Here is a 22,727-nt window from a genome sequence, read left to right on the forward strand (position 1 = left end):
CAATATTTCATGAATTATGCCCCCCCCCCCCCCCCCTTTACTTAGAATTTCAGGTTAAAGTTTTCATGCGCTTTCAGTCTTATCTCAGTTATTACTAAATGGATTTGATTCAAACTTAAAATAGTTAAATAGTTCTTCAACATCATCACTCACATCATATGACACAAGGGCCATAACTCTTGCAGCAATATTTCATGAATTATTCCCCTTTTTTACTTAGAATTTCAGGTTAAAGTTTTGATGCACTTTCACTCTATCTCAGTTATTACTAAATGGATTTGATTCAAACTTAATATAGTTTTTCCACCTTATCATATGGTTCAATGGCCATAACTCTGGTATCAATGTTTCCTGAATTATGCCCCTCTTTTACTTAGAATTTCAGGTTAAAATTTTAAACCACTTTCACTCTATCTCGGTTATTACTAAATGGATTTGATCCAAATTTAAACCTTGCCTTAGTCTTTATCATGATATGAACTTGCGTACCTCCTACTTTTTGTCTGCCTCCGCCCCCTATTTCTAGAGTTATTGCCCCTGAAATAGTTAAAAATGCACATTTTCAACTTGTGATGCATCTAGCTCAAAAATTATATGATATAAATGGATGAAAACTTGCATGAGTCTTGATCATGATAAAAACTTGCGCACCTCTTATTTTTTGGCAGGCTCCACCCTTTATTTTTTAAGTTATGGCCCCTGAAATAGTCAGAAATGCACATTTTCACCTAATAATGTGCCTAGCTCAAAAAGTACTTGATGTAAATTCATGAAACCTTGCTTGAGTCTTTATCATGATGTGACCTTGCACACTTTACATTCTTCTTGAGAATTTTAGTGCTTATTACAGAGTTACGGCCCTTGAAATAGCCAAAGTAGTGGATTTATTGTTTGTGATGCTCATAGCTCAAAAAGTATATGGCCTAGAATACTGAATCCTTTTCATAAAATGTAAGTTTAGGCTATATTACCCCCTTAAGACTGCAAACATTTGAATTATTGCCCCTTCTTTGTGACAAATGTACCAGTGGGGGGGGGGGGGGGGGGGGCACACCCTGTGTACTACAGACACATTCTAGATTTTGTCAAAGTTTCCTAGATTATGATTAATATAATTATGACGTAAAATATCTGTTCTGTAAATTATGATGTTCTACATAAAAACAAGAACATTTTACTATAAAAGCTACATTTTGTTTTGCTTTATAAATGACAGTGTATCATCCAATGCAGTTACTCTTAATTTTGTCATGTACATGTTTGTACATTGTGGCATATTTCATTCAAAAGCACTCGCCAAGGGCGGATCCATAGTTTCAAGGCAGGTACGGAGCATGCCCCCTTAGAAAATATTGAAAAGTACACGGGTGCACACATCAATATCGAAACGTGGTTCTTCTCAAACACACGTGTAAATTATACGGACGCCTGAAATAAAGTTAAAACACAATAATATATTTATATATATTTATATTTCATTTCACAAACAATATACCGGTAATCAGATGTGGTTTATCTGTATTATGGCTCAGACTACTTGTCTACCTCTGGTCAGGAGTTGCAGGTACACAACTGCCCTACAGTGATCTTTATTAGTATTGAATTTCATCAAGATCCATCGATGGGTTACCGTTTGTATCATGGCAATTAATGAGCAATAACTCTTCAGGTACTGAAGAGATCCTTACGAAATTTGCGCTTGCATCCCCACCCTGTAGAGCTCTATATTTGTATTACGTTTCATGAAGATCCACCAATAGGTTACTTAACTACAGTAAAAAACCGAGCATATGTTTTACCAAAACGGGGGTGGGTGCGGGGTGGGAGGACTATGGATTTTACCGGGTCAAGGCGGATAATATTATGTATGAGTAAAATCATGTGCTCATTAATAACCATATGAGGGTTGGTGATTCTATCTAAAGTACTTTAAATTTATAATTATGCGCATTTTCAATTTCGGACGAACTAACGCACGGCGGACGAAAAACCGAACGGACAACACAAAATCTATATCTCTTCGTCACAAGCAAATATGCATTGGTTGCCATGATTTCAAACTGCATGTAAGCAAAACTTGAACAAATATAAAAACAAATTGATTAAGTTTGTAACTTAAACATTTTAAACCACTCTGTAAACAAATAAGTTGACAACAAAATAACAATTTTGAAATGCAGTGATATAGTTTAAAAGAGGATATTGACTAGATTTTGCTTCCGCTTGATAAGTGTTAACCAATTAGAAATTAGACCAATTTAAAGTAAATTGAACACTGAACATTGACGTCCTGTCAGATACGCATTTTAGATAAGTTTTAGATAAACCAGGATAAACTCGTCATGTAAAATTTGGAAAACAAGCTCAGACATTTCATAAACAAGGAAGTTACGTTGGTTAGATAGTTACAAATATGCCAGAAATATAATCTACAAGCGCTAAATAGTGTGTGAACTGTGTCGGACATGTCTTAAAATCCGGAATTTTACAAGAAGAAGGATTTTTTTTTCACATTCTTTTGTTTAATACGTGTTGATTATCAAATTTAATGTTCTTTATCTTTAATAGAAAACGTTACAAATACGAGTATCAATATTAGTGATATAGAAATAACCATTAAGAAATCTGTGCATATCAAACGACAAGCAGATTTAACGGAAACATGACAAGTACGACGAACGAGAATGGGTCCGATGTGAAACATGCCGGTTTGCAAAGTGGTTATGATCTTCCCGTATATGGAGTAGAAAATGATACATTTTATGCCATTCATATTCCAGCAATCTTGTGTATCACATGTAGTTTTGTTTGTGCCGTCATAGCAATAACATTATCTTTTAAAAGGCAGAGCTATCGTATTTTCTTCAGCCACTGGTCGAAAAGCGAGAGATTCATAGTTTATTTGGCTGTATGTGATGGCTTGTTTAATATATCTCATTTTACTGACCATTTACATATTGTTATTGTCAAGGATCATGTTTATCCGAAAGAACTTTGTGAATTTTACGGATTTAATCTTGCGATATTTATAACTGCACAGAACCTTATGGTGAACATAGTTGCAATTAATGCATTTATGCTGATGTATTTTGATAAAAATTTGAATTTTGGAAGATGCGACTTCCGTCTTCTTCTGTGGACATTCGGTGCTCCTTTTCTAGGTGCAACTATCGCCGGTATAGCAGGACAACTCGGTCCAAACGGAACATTGTAAGTAATACATTACAAAACTGTCAGCTTGATGTACGTAATCTTTACGCATGCAGCTCACGTCACTTTCAAATTTTAAAGTTTTACATTCAGATGTTAGCAGTCAAACTTCAGCAAATGTTCTGTAAATTCTACCTTGTGTTACGATATTCCTGTATTTTACGCCCCTTCGCCCCCCACCACCTTCAAGCTTTGCGGGGAGAAGGTCTATCATAGGAACCACTTTGTCTCGCCCCGTTTTACGCCCCTCCTCCAAACCCCACCCCCCCCCCCCCCTCCCGCCCCACCCCCCTTCAAGCTTTGCGGGGAGAAGGTCTATCATAGGAACCACTTTGTCTCTCGCCCCGTCTGTCCCTGTCCCGCCCCGTCTATACCTGTCCCGCCCCGTCTGTCCCTGTCCCGCCCTGTCTGTACCTGTCCCTGTCCCGCACCGTCTGTACCTGTCCCACCCCGTCTGTCCCTGTCCCGTGCGAACCCGCCTATCTCTGGAAGTCTAATATATATCAATTTGAGTGTTCAAGTATGTTTTATAGATCATAAGACAAGTAACATATGAAAAGCAATAGCTGTGACTTTTGTTTGATAAATTTATATCCCCTTTTAAATTGGAGAATTTCTCCATTTCTAAAATCATACAAACCTTTGAGATCACAATGTAAGTTTACTCATCAAAATTATTTTCTTTTCTTACGGGGAAACTGTGTTCTTTGAACATCTCTGAAACCAAAGAAGTCATTTCATTGTAACTTCAGAAGAGGTTGTAAGGATCATAAGCCAAGTTCACATCGTATTTGTCTCAGTTGTGGTAGAAGTAGCTTCTAATATTCTGTAATTTCTTTTTTAAAAACTAAGGCAAGTACTTTGTTATTTCTGCCTTGCGTTACAGTCACACTTTCGCAAATATTCAGTTATTTATGCCTTGCGTTAAGTCAACTTTGGCAAATACTCTGTTATTTCTGCCTTGCGTTACAGTCAACTTTGGCAAATATTCTGTTATTTCTGCCTTGCGTTACAGTCAACTTTGGCAAGTATTCTGTTATTTCTGCCTTGCGTTACAGTCAACTTTGGCAAATATTTTGTTATTTCTGCCTTGTGTTAAGCCAACTTTGACAAATATTCTGTTATTTCTGCCTTGCGTTACAGCCAACTTTGGCAAATATTTTGTTATTTCTGCCTTGTGTTAAGCCAATTTTGGCAAGTTTTCTGTTATTTCTGCCTTGCGTTACAGTCAACTTTGGCAAATATTCTGTTATCTCTCTCTTGCGTTACAGCCAACTTTGGCAAGTATTCTGTTATTTCTGCCTTGCGTTACAGTCAACTTTGGCAAGTATTCTGTTATTTCTGCCTTGCGTTACAGTCAGATTTGGCAAGTATTCTGTTATTTCTGCCTTGCGTTACAGTCAACTTTGGCAAGTATTCTGTTATCTCTCTCTTGCGTTACAGTCAACTTTGGCAAGTATTCTGTTATCTCTGCCTTGCGTTACAGTCAATTTGGCAAGTTTCTGTTATTTTCTGCTTGCGTTACAGTCAGACTTTGGCAAGTATTCTGTTATTCTGCCTTGCGTTTCAGTCAACTTTGGCAAGTATTCTGTTATCTCTCTCTTGCGTTACAGTCAACTTTGGCAAGTATTCTGTTATCTCTCTCTTGCGTTACAGCCAATTTTGGCAAGTTTTCTGTTATTTCTGCCTTGCGTTACAGCCAACTTTGGCAAGTATTCTGTTATTTCTGCCTTGCGTTACAGTCAGATTTGGCAAGTATTCTGTTATTTCTGCCTTGCGTTACAGTCAGATTTGGCAAGTATTCTGTTATTTCTGCCTTGCGTTACAGTCAACTTTGGCAAGTATTCTGTTATTTCTGCCTTGCGTTACAGCCAACTTTGGCAAGTATTCTGTTATTTCTGCCTTGCGTTACAGTCAGATTTGGCAAGTATTCTGTTATTTCTGCCTTGCGTTACAGTCAACTTTGGCAAGTATTCTGTTATTTCTGCCTTGCGTTACAGTCAACTTTGGCAAGTATTCTGTTATTTCTGCCTTGCGTTACAGCCAACTTTGACAAGTATTCTGTTATTTCTGCCTTGCGTTACAGTCAGATTTGGCAAGTATTCTGTTATTTCTGCCTTGCGTTACAGTCAACTTTGGCAAGTATTCTGTTATTTCTGCCTTGCGTTACAGTCAGATCTGGCAAGTATTCTGTTATTTCTGCTTTGCGTTACAGTCAAACTTCACTGCCTTGCCTTACGGTCAAACTTTGGAAAGAAGTATGTAATTTCTACCTAGCGTTACAGTGAGTTTTTAGATATAGTGCGAGTTTTTTGGGTCCCTATCACCTCCCCATTAATCCGATGATAACTCCGAGTCGTACACCTTTTTATGACCTATCAGATATCGAAAGAATTTGCAACTGAAGACAAATATAAACATATATGTATTTAATTATTTACTTTTTGTAGTACTAGTATTTTCTATGCTGTCATGACATCTTTTAACATGTTTTTCAGTTGCTACTTTGACGGAATTAAAGGCAAGGTGGCAAACATTTGCTTCACCACAGTTCCTCTTTTACTGATTCTTATCGCAAACACGGTACTTTACATGATGACTTGGAAGAGAATTCACGATCAAGGAGAAGCCGTAAAGAAGTCATTGAGTGGCATGTCGGCAACAATGCGCGCTTCACATCGTGCTGCACGAGCTATGTCATTATTCGTAGCCGCGTTCTTCATACAATGGTGGGCAATGGGGTTATACGGTATTTGGGGTATTGTGGATGAAGAAAACGTACCGCAAGCATTGTTCCACCTTGTAACAACGTTTTCCAATATAGGAGGCTGTCTCAATCTTGGAGTCTATGTCCTTATCCGGCGACGACAGCTGGGCAAAGGGGAGCAAATGTCTGTTGAGAAACTGTCGAAAGATAGCGACGCTAGGAGAGGACCACATAGTGTTTTCACTTCAGAAACTACCTTTAGCTCTTCTAGAAATGTGTCTTTATGCAACTTAACAGCTTCAGAAAGTCATCATTCGCCTTTAAATGAACATCAGAACAATGATAATCTGCAAGTTTGAAATACTAGTCCGATAATAGGCTCGTTTAAACAGTATTTTCGGAACTGATATTGTACAGAATTTGTTATTGACATGTCTGGATTGCATTTAACTTTGGTTAATCGATTAAATCGCGTACATGTTAATGTATATTATGGGGTCACTCATTGAACAATTTAACTGTTTTGAGATATTTTCCCAGCTGTAAATGTTATTATTTAAAGGAACTGCACTACACATTTGTAAATAAAGTCTGTCAGAAGATCTTTTGGAATCATAGTAATCATTAAAATAATACTGGACTCAGTTTGATTGGGCCTGTTTTGATAACAAGAGGGTAATGATGACCCTTTATCGCTAACCTGAGTAATATAAGCTACATGTTTCGAATGTCAAATTGATGCTAAAGTATTAAGAAAGTAGGTCAGTTTTAACATCGGAGTGCAAAGCTGTAAACGTCATCCAAATTTCAAGACTGTATCTTAAAAAACAAGTAAGAAGGTCAGTAGGTTACATTCATGATCACTGAAATTCAGTTTTAAGATCAGTCTGCAAAACTGTCCAAATTTCAAGGCTGTATCTTAAACAAGAGGGCCAAGATGGCCCTAGGTCGCTCACCTGAGAAACACACCATAACACACCATAACAGTGTAAACATGTTTAACCTAGTGATTTCATGGAAAAAAATATTCTGACCAATTATCATTAAAACTGGAGCAAAAATCTTGAGTATAAATAAGTATTTTCTTTGATTTGACCTAGTTACCTAGTTTTTGATCCCAGATGACCCATATTCGAACTTGACCTAGATTTCATCAAGGCTTTCATTCTGACCAAATTTCATGAAGATCAATTGAAAATTACAGCCTCTATCGCATACACAACGTTTTACTTTGATTTGACCTATGACCTAGTATTTGACTCTAGACTACCCATATTCAAACTTGACCTAGATTTCATCAAGGCAACCATTCTGACCAGAATTTATGGAAATCCAGTGTAAAATGCAGCCCCTATTGCATACACAAGGTTTTTACTTGATTTGACCTAGTGACATGGTTTTTAAACCCGGATGACCCATATTCGAACTCGACCTATATTTCATCAAGGCTATCATTCTGACAAAATTTCATGAAGATCAGTTCAAAAAATTTAGCCTTGATCGCATACACAAGGTTTTACTTTGATTTAACCTTTTGACCTACTTTTCGACCCAGATGACCCATATTCGAACTTGACCTAGATTTCATCAAGGCAATCATTCTAACCAAATTTCATGAAGATCAATTGAAAAATATAGCCTCTATCACATACACAATGTTTTTATTTGATTTGAGCTAGTGACCTTATTTTTGACCCCAGATAACCCATATTCAAACTCGACCTAGATTTCATCAATTTAATCATTCTAGATTTCATCAAGGCAATCATTCTGACTTAATTTCATGAAGATAAATTGAAAAATACAACCTCTATCGCATACACAAGGGTTTTTCTTTGATTTGACCTAGTGACCTACTTTTTGACCCCAGATGACCCATTGTCGAACTCGGCCTAGATTTTATTAAGGTTATTATTTTGACTTAATTTCAGGAAGATCAATTGAAAAATACAGCCTCTATTGCATATACAAGCTTTTCCTTTGATTTGACCTAGTGGCCTACTTTTTGATCCCAGATGACATATATTCGAACTGACCTAGATTTCATCTTGGCAATCATTCTGACCAAAATTCATGAAGATTAATTGAAAAATACAGCCTCTATCGCATACACAAGGTTTTTCTTTGATTTGACCTAGTGACCTAATTTTTGACCCCAGATAACCCATATTCAAACTCGACCTAGATTTCATCAATGTAATTATTCTGACCAAATTTCATGAAGACCAATAAAAAAATACAATCTCTATCGCATACACAAGGTTTTTATTTGATTTGACCTAGTGACCTACTTTTTGAACCCAGATGACCCATTTTCGAACTCGGCCTAGATTTTATTAAGATTATCATTTTGACTTAATTTCAGGAAGATCAATTGAAAAATACAGCCTCTATTGCATATACAAGCTTTTCCTTTGATTTGACCTAGTGGGCTACTTTTTGATCCCAGATGACATATATTCGAACTGACCTAGATTTCATCTAGGTAATCATTCTGACCTAATTTCAGGAAGATCAATTGAAAAATATAGCCTCTATCACATACACAATGTTTTTATTTGATTTGAACTAGTGACCTAATTTTTGACCCCAGATAACCCATATTCAAACCCTTCCTAGATTTCATCAATGTAATTATTCTGACCAAATTTCATGAAGACCAATTAAAAAATACAATCTCTATCGCATACACAATGTTTTTTCTTTGATTTGACCTAGTGACCTACTTTTTGAACCCAGATGACCCATTTTCGAACTCGACCTAGATTTTATTAAGGTTATCATTTTGACTTAATTTCAGGAAGATCAATTGAAAAATACAGCCTCTATCGCATATACAAGCTTTTCCTTTGATTTGACCTAGTGGCCTACTTTTTGATCCCAGATGACATATATTCGAACTGACCTAGATTTCATCAAGGGAATCATTCTGACCAAATTTCATGAAGATCAATTGAAAAATACAGCCTCTCTCGCATACACAAGGGTTTTCTTTTATCTGACTTAGTGACCTACTTTTTGACCCGGGATGACTCATATTCAAATTCGACCTAAATTTCATAAAGGCAATCATTCTGACCTAATTTCAGGAAGATCAATTGAAAAATATAGCCTCTATCGCATACACAATGTGTTTATTTGATTTGAACTAGTGACCTAATTTTTGACCCCAGATAACCCATATTCAAACCCTTCCTAGATTTCATCAATGTAATTATTCTGACCAAATTTCATGAAAACCAATTGAAAAATACAATCTCTATCGCATACACAAGGTTTTTCTTTGATTTGACCTAGTGACCTACTTTTAGAACCCTGATGACCCATTTTCAAACTCGGCCTAGATTTCATGAAGGTTATCATTTTGACTTAATTTCAGGAAGATCAATTGAAAAATACAGCCTCTATCGCATATACAAGCTTTTCCTTTGATTTGACCTAGTGGCCTACTTTTTGATCCCAGATGACGTATATTCGAACTGACCTGGATTTCATCAAGGCAATCATTCTGACCAAAATTCATGAAGATTAATTGCAAAATACAGCCTCTATCGCATACACAAGGTTTTTCTTTGATTTGACCTAGTGACCTAGTTTTTGAAGCCAGAAGACCCCTTTTCAAACTTTGCCTAGATTTCACCAAGGCAATCATTCTGACCAAAATTCATGAAGATTAATTGAAAAATACAGCCTCTATCGCATACACAAAGTTTTTCTTTTATTTGACTTAGTGACCTACTTTTTGACCCAAGATGACCCATATTCAAATTTACCTAGATTTCATCAAGGCAATCATTCTGACTTAAATTCAGGAAGATCAATTGAAAAATATAGCCTCTATCACATACACAATGTTATTATTTGATTTAACCTAGTGACCTAATTTTTGATCCCAGATGACCCATATTCAAACCCGACCTAGATTTCATCAATGTAATTATTCTGACCAAATTTCATGAAGACCAATTAAAAAATACAATCTCTATCGCATACACAAGGTTTTTTTTTATTTGACCTAGTGACCTAATTTTTGAACCCAGATGACCATTTTCGAACTCGGCCTAGATTTTATAAGGTATCATTTTGACTTAATTTCAGAAGATCAATTGAAAAATACAGCCTCTATTGCATATACAAGCTTTTCCTTTGATTTGACCTAGTGGTCTACTTTTTGATCCCAGATGACATATATTCGAACTGACCTAGATTTCATCAAGGTAATCATTCTGACCAAATTTCATGAAGATCAATTTAAAATACAGCCTCTATCGCATACACAAGGGTTTTCTTTTATCTGACTTAGTGACCTACTTTTTGACCCAAGATGACTCATATTCAAATTCGACCTAAATTTCATAAAGGCAATCATTCTGACCTAATTTCAGGAAGATCAATTGAAAAATATAGCCTCTATCACATACACAATGTTTTTATTTGATTTGAACTAGTGACCTAATTTTTGACCCCAGATAACCCATATTCAAACCCTTCCTAGATTTCATCAATGTAATTATTCTGACCAAATTTCATGAAGACCAATTAAAAAATACAATCTCTATCGTAACACAAGGTTTTTCTTTGATTTGACCTAGTGACCTACTTTTTGAACCCAGATGACCCATTTTCAAACTCGGCCTAGATTTCATTAAGGTTATCATTTTGACTTAATTTCAGGAAGATCAATTGAAAAATACAGCCTCTATCGCATATACAAGCTTTTCCTTTGATTTGACCTAGTGGCCTACTTTTTGATCCCAGATGACGTATATTCGAAGTGACCTAGATTTCATCAAGGCAATCATTCTGACCAAAATTCATGAAGATTAATTGAAAAATACAGCCTCTATCGCATACACAATGTTTTTCTTTTATTTGACTTAGTGACCTACTTTTTGACCCAAGATGAACCATATTCAAATTTACCTAGATTTCATCAAGGCAATCATTCTGACTTAATTTCAGGAAGATCAATTGAAAAATATAGCCTCTATCACATACACAATGTTTTTCTTTGATTTAACCTAGTGACCTAATTTTTGATCCCAGATGACCCATATTCAAACCCGACCTAGATTTCATCAATGTAATCATTCTGACCAAATTTCATGAAGATCAATTGAAAAATACAACCTATATCGCATACACTAGGTTTTTATTTGATTTGATCTAGTGACCTACTTTTTGACCCCAGATAATCCATTTTCGCCTCGGCCTAGACTTCATTAAGGTTATCATTTTGACTTAATTTCAGGAAGATCAATTGAAAAATACAGCCTCTATTGCATATACAAGCTTTTCCTTTGATTTGACCTAGTGGCCTACTTTTTGATCCCAGATGACATATATTCGAACTGACCTAGATTTCATCTTGGCAATCATTCTGACCAAAATTCATTAAGATTAATTGAAAAATATAGCCTCTATCGCATACACAAGGTTTTTCTTTGATTTGAACTAGTGACCTAGTTTTTGATTTCAGATGACCCATTTTCGAACTCGGCCTAGATTTCATCAAGGTCATCATTCTGACCAACATTTATGAAGATTAATGAAAAATACAGCCTCTATCGCATACACAAAGCTTTTCTTTGATTTGACCTAGTGACCTAGTTTTTGACCTCAGATGACCCATTTTCAAACTCAGCCTAGATTTCATCAATGTAATCATTCTGACCAAATTTCATGAAGATCAGTTGAAAATTACAGCCTCTATTGCATACACAAGCTAAATGTTGACAGACGACAGACAGACAGACAGACAGACGACAGACGACGGACGACGGACATCGAGCGATCAGAAAAACTCACCTGAGCTAAAAACAAGAAAGTAGATCAAAAGGTCATATTCATGGTCACTAAAAGTCAGTTTAAAGACCGGTGTGCTAAACTGTACATGTCATCCAAATTTCAAGACTTTATCTTAAATAAACAAGAAAGTAGGTCAGTGGGTCACATTCATGGTCACTGAAGTCAGTTTTAAGATCGGTGTGCAAAACTGTACATGTCATCCAAATTTCAAGGCTGTATCTTAAAAACAAAAAAAGTAGGTCAGTAGGTCACATTCCACATGACCCAGATTCAAACTTGACCTAAAGATCATCAAGGTTAACATTCTGACCAAGTTTCAGGAAGATACAGTCATAAATGTGGCCTCTAGAATGTTAACAAGCTTTTCCTTTGATCTGACCTGGTGACATAGTTTTTGACCTCACTTGACCCAGATTTAAGCTTCACCTAAAGATCATCAAAGTTAACATTCTGACCAAGTTTCATGAAGATAAGTCATAAACGTGGCCTCTAGAGTGTTAACAAGCTTTACATTTGATTTGACCTGGTGACCTAGTTTTGAATTCCACCTGACCCAGATTTAAACTTGACCTAAAGATCATCAAGATTAACATTCTGACCAAGTTTAATTAAAATATGGTCATGCATGTGGCTTCTAGAGTGTAAACTAGCATTTCTTTGATTTGACCTAGTGACTTAGTTTTTGACCTCACTTGACCTAGATTTGAACTTGACCTAAAGACCATCAAGATCAACGTTTTACCAAGTTTCATGAACATATGGTCATAAATGTGACCTCTTGAGTGTTTTAGACCTGATGATCTAGTTTTTGATCCCAGATAACCCAATATCAAACTCGTCCAAGATTTCATTGAGGGTAACATTCCGACCAAGTTTCATTAAGATTGGGCCAAAATTGTGACCTCTAGAATGTTAACAGTCAAATTGTTGACGACGGACGACTGACACAGGTCGATCACAAAAGCTCACATTGAGCACTCCGTGCTCAGGTGAGCTAAAAACTAGACGTTTGCCCCCACGCCCTGTCACTGTACATGGTTTCATGACTCTATGTGAAATATTTTTATCATATATGCGTCACAAACTTTTAAGCGCTTTATGTGTTTATTTTTACTTAGTCAAGGAGCATAACTCTAGTCTATCTGAGTAAAATCCCAAAGGGAACAACAGGTGCACAAATTCTCATGCTATATAACGCTCCTCTGATGTTATATAACTCTATGTTAAGTACATTTGAGATACCTGGGACAAACACACTTTTATGCCCCTAATACATATTTTGAATAAGTCAAGGGCCATAACTCTTGTCTTGTACAGTGAAATCTATACAAGAATCAGGTGCATGAATTCACAGGCTGCATAACATTCCTACAAGATTTCATAACTCTAGATGAAATATTTTTAGATATATGCAACACAATATTTTAAGCACTTATATGTACTTTTTACGAGGTCAAGGACCATAACTTTGGTCTTGCTGAGTGAAATCTCGAACAGAAAACAAGATGCACCCTTCACATGCTATGTAACAATAATGTTATATGACTCTTTTTTTACTTTATACATGCATCACAAACTTGTATGTCCTGTATGCATATTTTTACTTAATCTAGGACGATAACTCTGACCTGACTGGCAGAAATCCCATACATAAAAATAGAAAGAAAGAAAGAAAGAAAGAAAGAAAGATAGATAGATAGATAGATAGATAGATAGATAGATAGACAGATAGATAGATAGATAGATAGTTCTTAGCTTCTTATCTTCCCCGGTATGATACGACTCCCACGATACGGCATGTCACATTCTGATGTCACACACGACGATAACACTTCATCTTAACTTTATGTATTATATGTGACTATATGTATTATATGTGACTATATGTATTATAAAAACAGTGTGGTTTTAATTTTATTTGTCCGCACGATCTCTACATTTGCTTTTCTTAGCTACAAGTAAAGAAAATATATTAATATTAAAAGATAATAATAACTGAGCGTTCTGAATAAAATGATCGTCCGTTTAATTGTTATACAGAATAGAAAATGTGTACACTGTACGAGAAAGTCATTGTTTTTCATTAATTTCATTGAGATAGAACCTAAATTTTTTAAAAGGGAGAAGGACATTAAATAAAATCTAAGTCATTCAAATGACAACAAGAAAAAAGATTTTGCAAATGAAGTTTTAATGTTGACAACTTTTGCCTTAGGCAAGTACTTTCAAGTAAATATATGTTAGTTTCCTTCCCTTACAATGACACGAGTGGAAAAAGAAAAGGGTTATAGACACACTATCATATTCATGCAACAAAAACGATTGGATATATCTTTATGTGATTGGTTAACTGCTTTGGATGTTTTGTCAGCTTACTTATGGTAAAAAGTATCTTTTAACTAGCTGATAAAAAAATGAAATTTCACATAACATTTTATAGTGAAGATAGTATATCTTACAGAAAATGTGCATACGAAAGTGGATTTTCTGTCAGATAGAGTACTACGCGTCTTAACGGTTCGATCCTTTATTCAATTCTACATAAACAACTCAACAACATGACGTCAATATCTGACGTCCGACGTATACATAAATTGGCGGCAACGTTAACGTTATGTATTCACGACATTATATAACGAACTCTCTATCCTTGGTGATAAACATTTCACTATATATTTAATTTTAACGCTAAAGAAACGTAAAAGATATAATAGAATTCTGCAGAACGCGCTGTTCCTGGTCAAAAGAATCAAAAAGGGTAGAATCCAGGATTAAAGGGTATTTTGACAGTGGATTCTACAGCCTTTTTATTGCTTGTGAATACTGGTCAGAGCCTCATGAAATAGACAGCAAGCGTAATAGTAACCTGCAGCACTAAAAATACACAAACAAGGAAAGACCAAGTGAGTAGTAGAGATCCTCTGATTTCTTGTTCATAGATAACTTCAGTCCGAGATAGATGGATTAGTTATAGAAGTTTATAAAAAATAATGAAATAGGGTTTTTAAATGATTTTAGACGTTTGTTTCTATCTTTTGTTAAAAATGATGAGAACATAATTTAGTATCTGAAAAATTCTAATAAATTGTGGTAGAATGTTTTGATAAACATGCACCAATTAAGAAAATGAGGAAACTATTACAGCCTGCTCCATTTATGAACTCTACATTGAGGAAAGCTGTTTATAAGAAAAAAATGTTATTTAATACATATATTAGAAATAAAAATGCAAGTAACTGGGAAAATTATAGAAAAATGAGAAATCTAGTTACTAGAATAAAGAAAAAATCTATTAGAACTATTTTTAGACAGATGCTTTGGTGATTGTAAGCAACTGATTTCTGGAAGACAATTAAACCTTTTCTTACTAATAAGGGTAGACCTTGTCGGAAGAATCTTGTACTCAGTAAAAAGTATTGTCTTATCACTGACAAGTGAAGATTGGTAATGTTTTTAACGATTTTTATATTAATGTTGCCAAAAATATTGGTGATAGTATTTTAGACAAAAGTAATTAAAGACCAGTCCGTCCGTGTTGGGAGAGCCATCTATGAATATCTTATGTCTTTCTTTGATAAAATACTTAACCATTTTCTTAGCGCATTTAGACCAGGCTATGGATGTAATACAGCTATTTTGAAAATAATTGATGATTGGAAAAATAATCTTAGACAAAAATCAGTATCTGGAGGCAATTCTGATGGATCTCTCAAAGGCTTTTGACTGCCTATCTCATGATCTTTTGCTATTGAAAATGAAACTTTATGGTGTCTCTGATCAATCATTGAGACTTATTGAAAGTTGCCTATCTGATAGAAAGCAGTGTGTGAAAATTGGAAATATATGTAGTGACTATTAGAATATTGTTAAAGGTGTTAAGCAGGGCTCCATACTTGGACCGATTCTGTTTAACTTATATATTAATGATATCTTTTACTTTATTGACCGAAGTCAGTTATACAATTATGCTGATGACAACACTCTTTCTGATTCAAGTTCCTGTCTGGCAGATATAATTAATACTCTGAAAAATGACAGTTTAACACTTATAGATTGATCCTCAAAAATCAAATGAAAGAAAATTTAAATCCAGAGAAGTTTCAGGCAACAGCACTTGGCAATAAAAAAACATCAGCAGAAAATTCAATTCAATTTTCATAATATTTTTTCATAATATAGAAATATCATGTGAAGACGAAGTTTAGTTTAGTTTGTTTTGGGTTTTACGCCGTTTTCAACAGTATTTCGGTTATGTAACGGTGGGCAGTTAACATAGCTAACTAGTGGTCCTGGATTCTGTACCAGTACAAACCTATTCTCCGCAAGTAACTGCCAACCTCCCCACATGAATTATCAGAGGTGGAGGACGAATGATTTCAGACACAATGTCTTTTATCAAATCGTCACGGAGAACATTACGCCCCGCCCGGGGATCGGACTCGCGACCCCGCGATCCGTAGACCAACGCTCTCCCTACTGAGCTAAGCGGGCGAAGTAAAGTTACTTTTATTTAATAATGTCAATCTAGATTTTTTGTTAAATTTAAATTCATATGTGTCTAGTTTATGTAGAAAGGCCTCTGGACAGCTAAATGTTCTGAAAAGATTAAGTAAACATTTTAATAGACTAGGTAGAATACTGTATACTACTCTTTTGTAATGTCAAATTTAATTACTGCCCTCTGAGCTGACATTTTATTAGTGAATGTAACACCAAAAAAAATAGAGAAGATACAAGAAAGGGCATTAAGATTTATACATGAAGACTACTTTAGTAGTTATGAACAGTTACTAGAAACATCTGGACTTATTTCTTTAAAATTTAAGACGTTAAGAACAATTGCTTTAGAAGCATACACAATTTTGAACAAAATGTCTCCAGAATATTTATATGATCTTGTAAATTATAAACCTGTTAATTACAATTTTAGACATACAAACACGGTTGAGGTACCACAACCTAGAATAGAAAGGTACGCCAAGCTATGGAATCAACTTCCTGATGATTTTCGAAAAACTTCATCCTTTAGTCACTTTCGCACCCTACTTAATACTTGGCAAGGAGAGAAGTGTGTCTGCTCATTGTATGGAGTGACATAAAGTATTTGATTTTCATGGTCATTGTGGCGACATACTGGGATTTTGCTTTTGCTTATTTATTTAGTTTGTTGTTAGTCTAGTTTCTAATTAAAGCCACCTCTCAGCATGTATTTATATTTGCTTTATGTCCTAGTGGTGATGTTATGCTTGCAATGCTTATATTATTTTACTGCTTCTATATTTTTTGTTTTAGCTGCCTATGTTTGTTTGCAATGTGTAAAGAGTGTTATGTGCTTGTGTTTAACTGTGCTTGCGTAGCTGTTCCGTACGGAATCCTGTTGGGGCCATTTATAATGTCGCCGTCGCGTTTGTGAGGTCGACACACGACAACGCGAAGTGACAAAGCGACATTACGAAGTGACACCCGACAATCGCAAACGACGGCGACAATCCCAAACGACAATGTCGCGATATTCACTATCAAATGTCGCCTTTCAAAAGCACGATATATCGCGATGTCACTTCGCGTTGTCGAGCGTCGTATCGCATTGTCGCTATGTCACTTCGTAATGTCGCGATGTCATTTCGCGTTGTCGTGTGTCGACCCTGCAAACGCGACGGCGACATTATCAAACGACATGCGATAATCACAAACGACGCTCGACAACGCGAAGCGACATTTTCCAAATGTCGTATCGTATGTCGCGTGTCGCGGGTTTGGGTGAGGGTCGACGCGCGACAATTCCAAACGATACACGACACGCGAAGTGACACTCGACAATACGAAGCGACATTTTCATAATGTCGTATCGCATGTCGCCCGTCTTCCGGTGAAAGGGTAAGATAAAAAGCTGTATTTCCGTACTTTTCCGTACGTAAAATGTCCATGTTTTTCATTAACTTCAAATAATCGTAGAATGTTCCAAACACAAGATATTTTAATGAAATAACTTTTATAAATGAAATTTAAACATTGTCTAAAGGATATGTAACTTGTATAATTTGACCGCTGACGGTTTCGTCGGAGAACCGTCTCAAAATGTATCAGTTTTCGTGAAAATATGCATACTTCTTCATATATTAAATAGAGGGCTGGTCCTTGTCTGAGGAGCCATATCTTCATAACCTGATGTCCGATTTTAATAAATGATACCTTGTTGCAAAGGACAAGCCAGTACCTAAAGAAAAGAGGCCACGTCAGGTTCGAACCCGGTCGGCTAGGGTTCAAGGTCAAATTCCGGTAATATTCTCAAAATATGAACTTGTCAGAGCAGTCAAGACAGTCCTGAAAACCCAAGTACTACCTTCACTGAGTCCAATGACACCATTGGAGCAATTCTCACGGCTCCCCGGGTCGGACCAGCTTAGTCTTGGCCAGCACCCTACCGTATATAACAAGTTTAATCATTTTCTGGTACCTGTCCTGAGCTCTGATGGCATCTTATGGACTTGTAAGTAGCTTAAATGTAAAGCCAAGTCATCTACGAACATATTCATATATATATGGTATAGGTAGGTACCTGGGGTGTAGAGACTCGAACAAGGGTCAGAATCTAACATAGTGTCATTATCAACTGAAATTCAGTATAAATTACAATAATAATAATTAAAACAAAATAGGACAGGTATCAGAAAATGACCAAACTTGTTACATGTATATACGGTAGGGTGCTGGCCAAGACTAAGCTGACCCGACCCGTACTGACTCTAGGTACTAACTTGCCATGATAATTGCTCCAAGGGTGTTATTGGACTCAGTGAAGGTAGTGCTTGGGTTTTCAGGACTGTCTTGTCTGCTCTGACAAGTTCATATTTTGAGAATATTATCGGAATTTGACCTATGACCTTGACCCCTAGTCGACCGGGTTTAGACCTGACGTGACTTTATTCTCTAGGTACTGACATGCCCTTTGCAACAAGGTATCATTTATTAAAATCGGACATCAGGTTATGAAGATATGGCTCCTCAGACAAGGACCAGCCCTCTATATAATATATGAAGAAGTATGCATATTTTCACGAACACTGATACATTTTGAGACGGTCCTCTGACGAAACCGTCGGCGTTAAATTATACAAGTTACATATCCGTTTAGACATTGTTTGAATTTAATTCATAAAAGTTATTTCATTAAAATATCTTATGTCTGGAACATTCTACAATTATTTGAAGTTAATGAAAAACATGTACATTTTACGTACGGAAAAGTACGGAAATACAGCTTTTTATCTTACCCTTTCACCGGTAGACGGACGACATGCGATACGACATTATGAAAATGTCGCTTCGTATTGTCGAGTGTCACTTCGCTTGTCGTGTATCTCATGTATTTCAGTTAGTGTCGCAGATGTAAAAACTCGGAGCGTTACAGTTTTAACACATCTAAACAAAACATGTTAAGGATGTACTCTCTTGAAACATAATTGACATTGTACGACTGAGTATGTACAAGTGTTTATAGTGCCCCACACTAAAACCTAGTGCGCCATGTATATCATTCACTCAAAATAAAGTCGTTACTGTCTTAATTACTCAATTACGTACTACATAGTCACCTTCCCTTATAGTAATACAAGTGGTGTCACCTTCCCTTACAGTAATCCCTTACAGTAATACAAGTGGTGTAACCTTCCCTTTAATAATAAAAGTGGTGTCGCCCTCCCTTATAGTAATACAAGTGGTGTCACCTTCCCTTATAGTAATACAAGTGGTGTCACCTTCTCTTATAGTAATACAAGTGAAGTCACCTTCCCTTATAGTAATACAAGTGGTGTCACCTTCCCTTATAGTAATACAAGTGGTGTCACCTTCCCTTACAGTAATCCCTTACAGTAATACAAGTGGTGTCACCTTCACTTATAGTAATTAGTGTGTCGCCTTCCCTTATAGTAATACAAGTGGTGTCATCTTCCATTTCCATGTCAAGCGTTCTGTTTACGTCGACTTTTCGCTGCGGGACCCTGCTGTTCGAAGTCTAAAATCTTTTGTACCCGCTGATTATCGTGTTTCGCGCCCCTGCTATCCAGCGGCCGTAGGGCGAAAAGACGAAATGGCACAAATCAGACACCATACTATACAAAGAATTTAATATACAAACGATACTAAAGTTAGTACGCATTTATGCACATTTACAATATTGATTTTACGTTTACAAAAGATTTTCAAAAGGATATTGTACTTACAGATAACTAAAGTTTTTTGTGTGCTATTTATCTCAAATAAGATCGAAATTTCCCTTGGTATAAATTTTAGGAAGATGGAAAGGTTTCGTTTGATATTTGTTTATAGTAAGTTGGAAGTATCATATTTATTCATAATAATCAGGAGAATTCAAGGCAAAAAAAAACTGAATCAAGAATAATCTTATAAATATACATGTATTGCTAAAGTTTGACCTGTCGTCTTCATTTTTAGTAAATTTAAAATTGAACATGCATGTAGTCTGGATGCAACTGATATTAGAATCTACTAAGAATTCATGACAATTTAGTACAGAGGTGTAATTCAAATAAAGGTTGAAATATAAATGCAAACAAAAAATAGAAAAGAATTTGTGACATGTATACGTATGAATTAAGTTGGTGTTTATAAGAAGTAAGACCAATGGCATGTGTTAGAAACTGTCTTTAAAACTTTGTTGAGAAATGCCTTCTCATTGTATTTTTCTGATATTTATTAATATTTTACTTATTTTAAAACATTTTACCTTAAGATGGACAAATAATTTATTTGAATTAATTGCATAGGTACAATATGATGTCGATCAGAGTGATTTTTTTCTTTACAAAACAACATAATTTAATTTCATTTTTGATTAAATCATTGAAATAGTTGAAAAAATGAAGAAAAATAAACGTATGAAGTACAGCTGTCACCGGTGAAATTGATATTGCTTGATCAAATAATAACCCCAGTATGTGATATTAAACATGATAAACAACAATGGAAAGAGAAGTCTAGCGTACTTGTCTATTACATTAACATCCCTCACTACCGGCAACTTTGGTTTCAAACTCTTAGCAGTTTGTCTAACAGTTGAAAGCAGTTTTCTCTTTTGCGCGAGATTTCCATTGCGTCTTTTGAGCACAGTATTAGGTGTATATCCTTTCGCAACACAAGTTCGTGGAAGCACAGGCGCCATTCTGATAACTGGTTGTTCATTTGCCACTTCTGTCTCAAAATTAAACACGTGTTGGTAGCTGTTACGAATGGCTGGTAAAGGTGAAATATTCACGTTGTTTGCTTCTTCTATACAGGTTTCTGGTTCCTGTTGAAATGAAAAATGGTTAAAATAAACAAAGATAAAAACTAATAGAGCTAGGAGTGTAAATATATTATACAATTATTGCCTTATGTGGATTTATCGACCCAATAAAAGCGATACCGACTGAGGGCGTATGAACTATGGTAATACAGTTAACTCGTTCAAATTTAATTGAAACCACGTCGGAATGGTAAGTACCAAGCCTAGTTGTGCAGTCAATTAATTTTATGATGTTTGCCATTTATGGGCATTGAATCATTTATAAGTAAATGTTGTCTGACTAGTTTCTTTGAATTACAGTGACTACTAATTCTCTGAAAGTCCTCATTAGGTTTCAAACAATTTTTTTAAAACAGTTAAGTACTACAAGTAATAATCGTGTCTGGATTTCTTCTCATGGTCTCTGAATTAAAGCTAATATAATTATTCGGTACTAAACCTAGACACTCATTTTCTCCAGGTTAAATGATTTTAACTGAGTAACAGGTCTTTAAAATATCTAAAACGTTGTCCTAGCTGCTTTCTACGGTGGCATAGAAGGGACATAGGAAATATTTTATTTATCAAGTGCGCACGTGTTAGCTTCCACGTGCGAACGTGTTAATTACACGTGCGCACGTGATAACTATCACGTTCGCACGTGTTAGCTATCACGTTCCAACGTGGTAGCTAACACGTGCGCACGTGATAGCTATCACGTTCGCATAGGAAATATTTTATTTATCACGTTCGCACGTAAAAGCTATCACGTTTACATAGGAAATATTTTATTTTTCACGTGTGCACGTGTTAGCTACCACGTGCGAACGTGATAAATAAAATATTTCCTATGTCCCCTCTATGCCACCGTAGCTTTCTCAATAGTACAGCTATTACTTATCCATTCACCTTTCAATTTAATCCCTATTTTATTAAAATCAGTAAGGCCGAATCAAGTGTAATAGTTAAATTTTATAGATTCCATTAAACATTTTTGATCAGCAACTGATAATCATGCGCTATTATTGTCTATGCGTATTACTCATATATCTCTTACTATTTCTTTTGAATTTCTTTCCACTCTTGGACCTCGTATGATACTTGTAGCACCTCCATCCTTCGCTTTCTTAGCTTTCCGCTTTGCGCGTGCACCCCAGTATGTGTAATTCACAGCTGCATATTCGAGTAATGCGGCAAATACAAACACAAAGCACATAACTAAATATATGTCTATTGCTTTGATGTATGATATACGTGGTAATGAGGACCTTACGCCATTGCTAATTGTAGTCATTGTCAGAACTGTGGTAATACCTGTTCAAACAACAAATATGAAACATTAGCTGTGGTAATACTTGTTCAAACAACAAATACGAAATATCAACTGTGGTAATACCTAACAAAAATTACGAAACATGAACTATACAGTTTATTTGTTCAAATAGCAAATATAGAACTGAATTGTGGAAATACTTTTTCAAATAGAAATTATTTTTTTTTTTGTTGGATTTAACGTCGCACCGACACATGATAGGTCATATGGCGACTTTTCAGCTTTCATGGTGGAGGAAGACCCCAGGTGCCCCTCCGTGCATTATTTCATCACGAGCGGGCACCTCAAATAGGAAATATGAAATATGATCTGTGGTAATATTGAACAGCAAATCTGAAACATAAACTATGGTAAAACCGTTATAAAATAGCAATTATGAACACTTA

General features: G+C 35.7%; 2 protein-coding genes across 2 annotated transcripts in view; one reads left to right on the plus strand and one right to left on the minus strand.

The window, feature by feature from the left end:
* The first annotated feature begins 2,302 nt into the window (after positions 1-2,302).
* On the plus strand, positions 2,303-6,521 carry LOC123557426 (uncharacterized). The gene is made up of 2 exons (XM_045348869.2): positions 2,303-3,210; positions 5,709-6,521. The coding sequence occupies exons 1-2, from the start codon at positions 2,663-2,665 to the stop codon at positions 6,274-6,276; spliced, it is 1,116 nt and encodes a 371-aa protein (XP_045204804.1). The 5' UTR covers positions 2,303-2,662; the 3' UTR covers positions 6,277-6,521.
* Positions 6,522-19,090: 12,569 nt separating this feature from the next.
* Positions 19,091-22,727, minus strand: part of LOC123557427 (gamma-aminobutyric acid receptor subunit beta-like) — a 107,731-nt gene continuing 104,094 nt past the window's right edge. The window contains exons 9-10 of the mRNA XM_045348870.2: positions 22,066-22,322; positions 19,091-21,032 (exon numbers count right to left, since the gene is read on the minus strand). Of these exons, the coding sequence (XP_045204805.1) occupies positions 20,637-21,032; positions 22,066-22,322 (653 nt within the window). The 3' untranslated portion in view covers positions 19,091-20,636. The remainder of the gene's footprint in view (positions 21,033-22,065; positions 22,323-22,727) is intronic.

Source organism: Mercenaria mercenaria, chromosome 5 (assembly GCF_021730395.1).
Source record: "Mercenaria mercenaria strain notata chromosome 5, MADL_Memer_1, whole genome shotgun sequence".
NCBI classification, from domain to species: domain Eukaryota; kingdom Metazoa; phylum Mollusca; class Bivalvia; order Venerida; family Veneridae; genus Mercenaria; species Mercenaria mercenaria.